Below are 12,676 nucleotides of genomic sequence, written 5' to 3' on the forward strand. Positions count from 1 at the left end.
CTTGTTGGAAGGTGAACCTTCGGCCCAGTCTGAGGTCCTGAGCACTCTGGAAGAGGTTTTCTTCCAGGATATCTCTGTACTTGGACGCATTCATCTTTCCTTCAATTGCAACCAGTCGTCCTGTCCCTGCAGCTGAAAAACACCCCCATAGCATGATGCTGCCACCACCATGTTTCACTGTTGGGATTGTATTGGGCAGGTGATGAGCAGTGCCTGGTTTTCTCCACACATACCGCTTAGAATCAAAGCCAAAAAGTTCAATCTTGGTCTCATCAGACCAGAGAATCTTCTCTCTCATAGTCTGGGAGTCCTTCATGTGTTTTTTGGCAAACTCTATGCGGGCTTTCATATGTCTTGCACTGAGGAGAGGCTTCCGTCGGGCCACTCTGCCATAAAGCCCCGACTGGTGGAGGGCTGCAGTGATAGTTGACTTTGTGGAACTTTCTCCCATCTCCCTACTGCATCTCTGGAGCTCAGCCACAGTGATCTTTGGGTTCTTCTTTACCTGTCTCACCAAGGCTCTTCTCCCACGATTGCTCAGTTTGGCTGGACGGCCAGGTCTAGGAAGAGTTCTGGTCGCCCCAAACTTCTTCCATTTAAGGATTATGGAGGCCACTGTGCTCTTAGGAACCTTGAGTGCTGCAGAAATTATTTTGTAACCTTGGCCAGATCTGTGCCTTGCCACAATTCTGTCTCTGAGCTCCTTGGGCAGTTCCTTCGACCTCATGATTCTCATTTGCTCTGACATGCACTGTGAGCTGTAAGGTCTTATATAGACAGGTGTGTGCCTTTCCTAATCAAGTCCAATCAGTTTAATTAAACACAGCTGGACTCCAATGAAGGAGCAGAACCATCTCAAGGAGGATCAGAAGAAATGGACAGCATGTGAGTTAAATATGAGTGTCACAGCAAAGGGTCTGAATACTTATGACCATGTGATATTTCAGTTTTTCTTTTTTAATAAATTTGCAAAAATTTCTACATTTCTGTTTTTTTTCTATCAAGATGGGGTGCTGAGTGTACATTAATGAGAAATACAATGAACTTTTTTGATTTTAGCAAATGGCTGCAATGAAACAAAGAGTGAAAAATGTAAAGGGGTCTGAATACTTTCCGTACCCACTGTATATAGATAGATAGATAGATAGATAGATAGATATATATAGATATATAGATATATAGATATATAGATATAGATATATAGATATATAGATAGACAGATATATAGATAGATATATAGATATATAGATATATAGATAGATAGATAGATATATATATATATATATAGATAGACAGATATATAGATATATAGATATATAGATAGATAGACAGATAGATATAGATATATAGATATAGATAGATATATAGATATATAAATAGATATGTAGATAGATATATATATATAGATATATAGATAGATATATAGATATATAAATAGATAGATAGATATATATATAGATATATAGATAGATAGATAAATAGATATATATATAGATATATATATAGATAAATAGATATATAGATATATAGATAGATAGACAGATATATATAGATAGATTGTTAGATAGATATATATAGATTGATAGATATATAGATAGATAGATAGATAGATCTGATCCTCATTCAAAGTCCTTGTTTGCCCGCGAGCTGTTGAATATTTTAGAGCAATTAAATTAGTGAATGGATAAAGCTAACAGGCAGAACCAACACACATACACACAGGCAAACACACATTCAGCGCCACAAATGAACGACGTCAGTTAAGACTGGAGACACACGTGTGCTCATGGACAAGGAGAGCTGTGACCTCTGTTAACGGGGAAGGTGGATCTGTCTTTAGTATTTTATGGGAAAATGGACAGTCAGTCACACAATGCACAATGGGTTAATTCAAATGTTGTAGTCATTGTCTAAACCCCTCCACAGGATAGTTTCCTAAGTTTCTGGATGAAAACATATTCCTGCATTAACATGTTAGAGATGAGAAACATAGGGCACATCTGTCTTTCTGTACCCACAATAAAAAAGGATACATTCTTCTTTAATCCCAGGAGGAGAAATTCAGTTTTACACTGATGTTGAACATGCTACACACACATGGGCTGAAACACACACACATGGGCTGAAACACACACACATGCACAAACAGGATCCTGTGGACATGCACTAAAGGAGAGATGTCAGAGTGAGGGGGGCGGCCCACAGCGAGCGCTCCTGAGCTGGTGGGGGTTTGGTTGCTTTGCTCAAGGGAACTTCGGCAGTGCTCAGGAAGTGAACTGGCACCTCTCCAGCTACCAGACCATTTTCCACACGTCAATCAATCAATCAATCAATCAAACTTTATTTATAAAGCACCTTTCAGACAAATTAAATTTCAGTTCAAAGTGCTTTACAAGAGTGCAGAAAAGTTATTGACGAAAAAGTAGTTTATAAAATCATTGATAAAATCATTGAGAGACTAATGCACACCAGTAAGAATTAAAAAATAAATTACGACATATAAAAGCAATAAGATATTAAAGTTAATACATAGGAGAATAATATTTAAAATTGTAGTAGGATAAAAAAGACAATACAATAATGTTAAGATTTGAATTTACAGAAAGCACTATATAAAAGCCAGACTGAATAAATGAGTTTTAAGACTGCGTTTACAAATCTCAATATTCTCGGCTCCTCTCACTTTGTCCGCACCGGGATTTGAACAGGCAGCCCTCTGGATCTCAAGACAAGTCCCAAGAGACTGAGCTTCTACCCGATAAGAAACAGAAGAAGAGGGACAGTATGGTACTTTTATGGAAATGCAAATGTTTGAATAAGGCAGCTGGCAAATTACGAGAGAAACACAAAAACGCTATTACAGCTTGTATGATGATGATGAAAATGAAAAAGGTTTATATTATGGTTCCAATCTGCTTTTCTGACCCTGTGAGACAGTATATATTCAAAGACTTTATCAATAACAAAAAATAAATGAATATTTTAAAGAACAACAGAAAACGTATCAACACTCACATTCAATAACACTTATTTATACCTCCATAGCTAATAGAAAACCTGGAAATTATTTAGTAAGTCCCCCAACCTTGATGCAGTTCACAGAGAAAGGTAGTTGTGCAACAGAATATTTGTTGCTTAGTCTGAACTGCTATGCAGTATCCCTGGTGAGCTTTGAGAATTCTCTTCATAGCAAACATTTTTCAGGAATATTTGAACTTGACACTACAGACTATAAATTTTGTCCAAAGTTTAGGAAAAAATGTAATAACAACGTAGTATGTCATCAATGTATGCACCCTGCACAGAATCAGAGTCAGAATCAGAAATACTTCATTAATTCAGTTAGTACACACTTTGCAATGACAGCTTGTAAATACTACAGTAAAAGATAGATTTTAGACTATGGATCTTTTATTTATGATAACAATCCATCATCCATCCAGTAGCCTATACTGCTTTTCCTGGGGTACAACCTGGACTGAATCACAGGGTCGACATATACTGTAGAGACAGACAGTTATACTCACATTCACATCTACGGGCATTTTTAGAGACACTGATTGACCTCATAAGGTGCATGTCTTTGGCCTGTGGGAGGAAGCCGGAGTACCTGGAGAGAGAATCCACACAGGTGCAGAGAGAACATGCAAGCTCCACACAGAGAGGCCCTGTCCAGCAGGGATTTGAACCAGGAACCTCCTTCCTGTGAGCAGTGCCCACCTCTGCACCACGGTGCAGCTTTGCAAAGATTGCACATTTGTTATGGCCGCTAACTTGGAACCAAGTTTGAGTCTCTGGGACCTCTTATGGAGTTTCTTATGCCCCCTGAAAGTCATCCATCACCCTACTTTCATGTTCCTATGGACAGTAAACCAACTGAAATGATATGAAAGGTGTTGAAGTTAGTGGACTGTGTGAGAAAGTATACTCATAATATGTGTAATTATACTTTACAAACACAAATGGAAGAAAAAGTCGATATTTATTCAAGAAACATTTTCATTATACTTAACTAGTGGTTCAAATTGAGCAACATGCATGTGAGTAACATTGGTGGGGTTTAAACAGACAATTTATAGACAGAAAAGTTCATCTGAGATTTGTGTGATTTGATTTCAATTATCACTCAGTTGGAAAAAAAATAATGAAGGGAAATAGTTTTTTCACAGAGCTGAATTTAGCTTACACTCCACAGAGATTCATTATTGGACTTTCATAGAGACACACACACGCTGACACACACACACACACACAAACACACACACACAAACACACACACAAACACACACACACACACACACACACACACACACACACACACACTCACGTGCAAACACACTCACTCACGTGCACACACACGTGCACACACACACACACACACACACACACACACACACACACACAAACACACACACACACACACACACACAAACACACACACACACACACACACACACACACACACACACACACACACACACACACACACACACACACACACACACACACACACACACTGTTGAGGACACAGTTGGGAGACACAAACATGCTGATGTGCTCGGTACCAGAGTAGCCTGGAGATGGACAGATGGACGAGTGCTCTTTTACAGCCTCTTCTCCTCCCTGTGTGTGTGTCAGTGTGTATTTGTGTAAGCACATGTACTGTGTGTGTGTGCCCCATGCCTAGCATAACACTGGCAGAGTGTTGGTGCCAAAGTGGGCATCTGGTCTGTGGACTATCACAGGGGAGAGAACAGTCACACCAACACATACACACTCCTCTCTCTCTAAAGTTGTGTATGCAGCTAATCCTGATACAGATCTTGATCTGGTTCCTGGAAGTCACTGCGCAGCAATAATTAACAACAAATCACAAACACATACACACAAAGAGAAGGAGAGAAAGACCACACTGCTTGCAGATTTCAACAACAAGCAAAAGTGTGCTCAATATACAAATTAGAGAAACTGTTCACCACACACAAAGGGGCAAGAATAAATGTCAGAAAATCAGACTGTGTGTGTGGTTATGTGCACGCAATGTGTGTGTGTTTATGTGCACGCATGCATGTGTGTATCTGTGTGTGTGTGTGTGTGTGTGTGTGTGTGTGTGTGTGTGTGTGTGTGTGTGTGTGTGTGTGTGCAGTGTAGTTCAGTGGCCTGCTTCCAGGTTGTGTAGGGGTCAAACCTTCTCTGTGTGCTACAACCTCACACTGTTCATAAAGCATCACACAGACATATAGACACAGGACACTAAGACATTCACCTTTATACTCAGATCTTCATTCTGAACAATGACTGATCATCCTCCAGTTCACTTTGAGCCTTTTGTTCTCTGCTTTCCTCTGGACTGTTTGTGGGACTCATCTGCCAAGTTTATTTGGCAGTGTCGTCATTATACAGTGTGAGTGATAAAGCTGATCTGAGATCAGCAGCTGGGCTCTATAAATGTCCCTATAAATGTCATCTCCTTCTCCACTATATGTGGCAGATGAACCCTCTGCAGTTTAAATGCAACCAGAGACACACACATGTTCATGCACACATGCAAGCAAGCACGCCCAAACGTGCACAACAACACATGCACCAACGCACACATATGTAGAAAGTGGCAATAAGCCACTAAAATAATAATTTAAAAACCTTAATCATGCCTTTCAAAACCAGACGTACAAGATTCCTCTAAAAGGTATCGACAAAGACACAACAACAGTGTAAGATTAGCAAAGCAAAATAAAATAAAGAAAAGGAAAAAAAAACAGTCAGTACAATTCTTTTGGGAAGCTAAAAAAGGTAAACGCCTGATCTCACCTGGTTAAATCCTGAAGTGTGGAACTTTTAACAATATTTACCCTTCTTATCAGAGATGTCTTTGTGCAGAATATTATGATCACTGAAATATTAAAACCAATAAACACACAGACAAATGCAGATGTAAACACAAAACCACGCAGTGCTATCATTTTCTGCTGGCCAGGTTAAAATTCCCAATGTGACTCGCTTCCTCGCGTGTTCTTCTCCTGTGTTATGATATCACATAGTGTTTTAAAACCCTTTACACTCTCATTAGCATGGACTGTTTGTTTCTCCAGTATGCAGTATCACTCTTCATCACTGTTATTCACTTAGGACCGCTTGTCAATAAAATTGTGCAGGAAGGACATTTTTTTGGTCCTTAACATTGAAATTCTCTTTTCCCACAAATGTTATAAGTCATATTTTCATGCACAAATAACCGAATCCCTTAACTGTTTTACAACACTAACACTAACCCCATGTATTTTTGTACCTCTTTTTTTTGTGATAAACATAAATATTACTCGTTGTCATTCCATCTTATAATACAGTGTTTGAACTGGAACATAAATCCAGAGACCATGAGAGCTCCAGGTCTGCTGGTGTGTGTAAACTGCAGCGTCACTGCAGGTTGTCTCCAGTGAAACATGGAGTCTCTGATGTTTGTCACTGACCTGCAGTGTTCCACATTGACCACCAGAGTGCAGGCTGCTCACAGAGATCTGAAGAAACCGGTTTCACGTACTCTTCTGTCATTTTAGGACACAATTTCACTGAGACGTCATCAAAGCGTGTGAAAGAAGTGGGAGTAATTACAGAAAAAAAACGGCTTCATTCAGCACTGTGAGTTTGTGATGTTCTGTTTGTTGAGCAAAGTCGAATATATAGATCATCAGACTGTATTTACATGCCCTCATTAACAGCACACACTCTTTCTTTTTAGCTTAATGTGTGTGTGTGTGTGTGTGTGTGTGTGTGTGTGTGTGTGTGTGTGTGTGTGTGTGTGTGTTACATGCAAGCAGACTGGAACTTTGACCCCTGATAGTTTTCCTGCTGGGCCAGTCTGCCTTATGTTTTGGTTCAGTGGTCTCCATGGAGACCAATTCCCCTGACAGGTCTGTAACCTGAGCCACCAGTCAGGTAGAGCAGGTAACCGTGACAGTGTGAAGGCTTCGGCAGCAGGTGTGTGTGTGTGTGTGTGTGTGTGTGTGTGTGTGTAGGCAGGGCCGGCAGACAAGGAGAGAGGAAGAGAGACGAAACAAGAGCAAAGATTAAACAGAGAAAGTGACAAACTTTGAGAAGCACCGACACTAATCAATGACTCCTTGAGGTAAAAACCAAAAGGGTAGAAGGCTGGAGGAAAAAAAGGAGGCTCAGGTCATGGAGGCAGAAGTAGACGAGGAGGATGATGGGACGTTCACTAACATCTCTCTAGGAGACGACACAGGTAAAGGTATCATTCTCTGTCCTTGACTTTTTGTGGGATGAAAACAAACTCTAGCACTTAGGCTATCTCTTTTACCAGCAACTGAGGAACCAGTCAGAGTATTTTAATGACTTCCATTCTAAAACAAGTAGAATGTAATATTTGTAATTTGTTTAAAGAAACCATCAAACACTTCTTCTGATATAGAGCATGTTCCTCAGGTGATGAGCGACTACAGTGCTGAAATCTGCATTTCATCAAACTAAGCCCCTCTTTTTTTGTAGCAATATCGTGTTTCTGTTGTAAGTAACAGTGCACTTAAAAACAGTTAGCAGTTAGCATGTGACCGAACAAAGGGCAACAATGTGGAGAGAAATAGCTTGTAAAACCAGAGTGGTTATGTTAGTGTGTTGTGCTGGGACAGGACTGAGGTGTGGCTCCAACAAAAGCTGCATTGCTTTTTTAATGGTATTCACTGCACATCTGCTAAACTTTTATTCCCCACACATGCTCAGTGATTTTGACTGAATTTGATTAGGATAAAATACAATAAAACTAATGACTTACATTGGGATGTGCTGACATATAGGCCTGTGTTTTTTAAAATATGGAATATAAGCTGTTGTGAATGTGTCCATTTTTCAATAGATTGATTCATCAAACTCCTCCTCGATCAATTTACTATATAGCCTATGTATTCATGTGTTTTTTTTTTGTTTGTTTACAAATCCAGCAGTTAAGGAGCAAACAAAATAGAATGTTATCTTACCCATTTCATGAATTTTGGTCCAAAGTCAGTATCTTTGTTTGCTCAAAGCTCTGTATTGTCATTCTGAAAGATTTGAAAGTAGCCTACCGTGAACAGTCAGTAGATTCAATTCAATTCAAAAAACTTTATTTGTTCCCGGGGGGCAATTCAAAGGCACACAGAGCAGTAAATTAACAACAGTGCAGGTAGACGAAACATTTTAACCTAAATATAAAGTGTCAATTTAAATACAACTTAAAGCTTAAACTTAACTTCAAAATACAAAATATATATAAGTAGATATAAGTGGACAGTGATCGGACTAACAGATGTAAACAGATGTAACCATAACTATGTGCAGTAAACGAGAAGTAAATATATATATACAGAGCTATGTGTGAGCTATGTAGAGACTGGATTGTAGAGAGCTACGGGCTGAAGCTGCAGTGTTTCTGGGGAATAGGATAACAAATAGCAGCAGATGGACTCAGAGCGAAGGATGCAAGGATACCAAACACATAGCCTATACAGTACTGTATATTAAGTTCATACAGGTGACCACTCCATATGGCCAGATGGACAGAAAGCTGCACTAAACAACATGACGACAGTGCTGCTCAGCCTGTCTGTGAACGGCTGTGTGCATCTGTTTGTTAACACTGTAGTGTGAGTGCGTGGCTGCGCCCCCTGTCGGGCGGTGTGGTCATATACAGACCGTGACGTCATGCTGACGATGTTGATGGGTGAAGTAACCAGACATCATCTTCATCATCATCTTAGAGCCTCCGGTCAGTGTGCAGGGTAACTCCGCTACACGGAGAAGACAGTTATTTATTTAGGTAAGTTTAAACATGTGCTAAGCTAGGTTATTTCTGCGACAGATAGCTTTGTGGAGCTAAACCCCAGCAGGTTTTACATTTGAAGCTAGCTAGCTAAGCAGTAGTTAGCATGTAACAGCCAACAGGAGCTTTAGCCTCTCCCGTTGGCTTTTTATGAAATGTATTACCAACGAGTTTCTTTAAATATAAGCTTAGTAAACGACAGAGATTTGGTTGTTTTAATTGTGGCACTTGCTGCGCATTTTGGTGTTTAAAATGTTGCAGCTGCGCCGGTGTAGCTACCCACAGATACAGTTAGCTTAGCTAGCTATTTATCTAATGTGAAAGCGTCCATTATCGGACATGTCTCTGCTGTCAGTATCTACACCATGTTACACTGTTTATGTCTGCGTTTTACAGATTCAGGAAGTTTACCTACAGATGTTTAGGGAAAGCATAAATAGTGTTAGTACCTGTTCGGGATAATGATGGAAGATGTCCCATCTGCAGGAAGACGGAATGATGATCAAGTTAAATTAGACTTCAGCAGAGACAGGAACTACGTTTCTTTATGAGTAACTTTATAAGAGATACACGAAAACGACTTGGTTTGACTTAACTGTGGTTTATTTGTTGCTTCAGGGTCAACAAACATCAGATAAAACGACACTATCACGACTAATCATATCCTGTGATATTTAGCTGGTCAGCAGTTTCACTACTTCTGTCAGTGTGCTGATGGGTGCGGTGTCTGCTGTCTGTTTACACAGTGGACAACTGTACACCAAAGGGTTAATGGTATAGACTAAAAGTAATTAGAAACACAGATGTAAGATCATGTTTATCAATATATGTTGGTAGGATTGGGAGACACAGCAAATCAAATATCAGAATTGATATTGTTGTTGATATAATCTTGGGCTGACTTGGGGGGCTGAAGGCCAAGATGCCACACATGTCCATATGATTGAAGTCTTGTTACCAATTTATGTCAACTATGTATTGCTATTATTCACTTGCATGTTATGACTATCCCCCTTTGAGTGCCCACCCACCCTTCCCTATGTAAAACATTTGTTTTCATAGCTAAAACCCAAACTTGACTAGAAGGCTCAGTTATTCTGTTTACTGCAGATATGTCTGTGCCTCACATAGAAAGTCAAGGACAAGGCACGCCACCTCTAACAAAAAAATACATCTACATTGAGCAACAAATTAAAAAAAACAAGGTAATATTTCATATTTCAGTTAATGGTCTAGCCTCAGGACCCACCACCACCTACTTAATGACAAATCACCACCCATATTTCTGAACGTTTTAAACCAGTCAAAATTATCCAATGAATGATAGTTTGTACCCAAGACTGGAAGAACTCAAAAGGTTTGTCTATATAAGCCGAATTTCATTTTCTAAATGTCTTTTCAGTTTGGATGGCTTCATATTTTTGTGTGCCATCACTTTGCTGCACACGAGACTCTGAGGATAAAACCCTTTTTACCCATGTATTCTGTATCTTATTTGTGTTTCACATTGCTAAACTGCCAGCATGAAAACAATCTTTAGACTTCTCATTTTTGTTCTTTTGCTGTTAAGGTGAATTACAGCGATCTCCTGAGTGGTACGAACTACACCCTACTACTACACACTGCTCCATTGGAAACATGTCCTCCTAAATACAAGTGTTACATAAACTATTTGCAACAAACTTGGCTCTGCGTCCCATTTTTGGGTCCCCATCCCCCAGTTGAGAACCACTAGTTAAGGCCATCACCTACTAATTGATGGCTAAAGCAGATGTCAGGATCTGAGTTGGGTAGCACTTTGATTGACCAACTTCCAGGGAAACAAGCCCTAGTATTAAATATTGAAAGAGAAGTGGATCACAGCAAAGATCACTGAAATATTAGTCATGTCATAACATCCTATCATACGTAGTATGTCTGCTTAATGGAGCTAACATTGTTTGTTCTTTTCCTCTCACAGTGGACAGTGGACGTGTAGCCCTGTATACAAAACAGGAGACCGAGCTTTTCATCATGAACTGTGACATAGATGGTGAGTTTGCGTCTTGCATCAGTGAAGAATAATATGTGAGACATTAATAAGCAGGAGTAATGAGATGATGTGTTTAACTGTCAGATAAGAAGTCTTTGTTTTTGTCTCAGGAGACATGGAGAACCAGGTGGAGATGGAGGAGAAGACGAGGTTAATAAATCAAGTTTTGGAACTTCAGCACACACTTGAAGGTAAAACACAGACGCTCTCATTGTTACTGTTGTATATTGAAACCTAAAGGTGAATGTAGTGTTGTATCTTTTAAAGCTCGATGGAAGGACCAGTTTTACTTAAAGGAGCAGTATGTAACTCTGCCACTTAGAGTTTAAAATGGGTACTATCTGCCATGTCAGACAGTAAAGTTTCAGTATTAAACCAGCTCTGCATCGATCTTGAAACCTTTTTGGGTTCTAACCTCTCTCTCAGTGTTTAAAAGTATCTCTAATATTTATCCTAGTTTAACCACGTTTCTGGCCATGGAGCTTATGAGATAAATGCAGAGGCTTTTTAGGTCAGTAAGAATCAGTTCTATCTGAATCAGTTCATCTGTCGGTTTGCAGTTTACCAGGCAAACCAAGGGGCAAAACAACTGTGTAGGGGGTTGCCTTAAACCTACCTAAGCTGCATTGCATTAATTTGTATCCAGTGATGTTGCTAGGTACACACGCTGAGTCTCTGATGCATTCAATTGAAAGAGGATGCAGTAAGTGCTATCCGTGCACCTCATCTTTCAACATAATCCATTGTGAACCACAAACCTGTCAAGACAGGATTTTTTCTACATTCAAAATGAAAAGGCAGCCACCCTCCCATTTAAATCCCCACCCATGGTGTCCTAGGGACTCACTCCATTAAAAACCTATTAACTCACTTCTAATCGTTCCATTTCCTTGTTTTCATTTAGATCTGTCAGCACGAGTCGACGCAGTCAAGGAAGAGAACCTGAAGTTAAAGTCAGAGAACCAGGTCCTTGGTCAGTACATTGAGAACCTCATGTCTGCCTCCAGCGTCTTCCAGACCACTGACACCAAGAGCAAACGGAAGTGAGGTACCCTCAAGTCTTCTGCTAACAGCTGGGAGAGGAAACCCCACCATGGAGACATGGAGCGAGTTTAGTTTTGTCGACAGACCTGGGTGTTTTCTTTTTTTTTCTTTAACAGAGAGAGCCCCCTTACCTGAGCAGAAAATAACTATTTAATAATCCAAAACATAAACTGATCCTTTAACCCATCCTGCAGGCTCAGAAAAAGATACATTTCATGTTAGTCTGGCCTGGGTCTGTTCTGTAGCAGCTTCCTCTCCACACTACAAACCAGGTAGACATTAACCTTTATTTACTTACACAAAACAACAAGTATATGAAGTGGTTAAGGGTCATTTTTTACCTTTAGTTTCTTCTTTAAGCTCCTTGGCAAACTCTAATATATCCTGTTACCCCATTTAACCTGCCTGGTTTTCTGTTTGAGGACTAGTTTCCCCTGCTGTCTGAGCATGTTTCTGTCTCAAACTGACCTGTGTTGGGCTGAAACAACCCATCAAATATTACAAATAACCTGAATTTAATGTCTGCTTTCTTTTATTTATCTTTGTAAATGTGTGTCTGCATCAGCTGGATCTGAGTTTTTTGGCAGGTTTTGGATGTCATCTTGCCATCTATGTATTCCCCCGTTTGAAGCAAACAAACTGAACAGTATTACTGAGAATGCTGATGGTATACAGATCACATGGATGAGAACGAATAGATCTCCTGAATGGGTTTCCTTTGGTTTTAAAGATTTGCACATCTCATGTATGGCCTCAAATCAATTATAAGTTAGCAGCAGAAGGTGTAA

At 39.7% G+C, this 12,676-nt stretch overlaps 1 protein-coding gene across 2 annotated transcripts; it reads left to right on the plus strand.

Moving 5' to 3' along the window:
• The first annotated feature begins 6,873 nt into the window (after nt 1-6,873).
• scoca (short coiled-coil protein a) lies at nt 6,874-12,315 on the plus strand. Of its 2 annotated transcripts, none has more exons than XM_061047230.1 (4): nt 6,874-7,243; nt 10,773-10,844; nt 10,955-11,035; nt 11,749-12,315. In XM_061047230.1, exons 1-4 carry the CDS (start codon nt 7,177-7,179, stop codon nt 11,889-11,891), a joined length of 363 nt encoding a protein of 120 aa, XP_060903213.1. In that variant the 5' UTR covers nt 6,874-7,176; the 3' UTR covers nt 11,892-12,315. The 2 variants fall into 2 exon arrangements, with proteins under 2 accessions (XP_060903213.1, XP_060903221.1); XM_061047238.1 differs by lacking the exon at nt 6,874-7,243 and adding an exon at nt 8,661-8,809.
• The last annotated feature ends 361 nt before the right edge of the window (nt 12,316-12,676 follow it).

This window comes from Labrus mixtus, chromosome 2 (genome assembly GCF_963584025.1).
Source record: "Labrus mixtus chromosome 2, fLabMix1.1, whole genome shotgun sequence".
Taxonomy (NCBI): domain Eukaryota; kingdom Metazoa; phylum Chordata; class Actinopteri; order Labriformes; family Labridae; genus Labrus; species Labrus mixtus.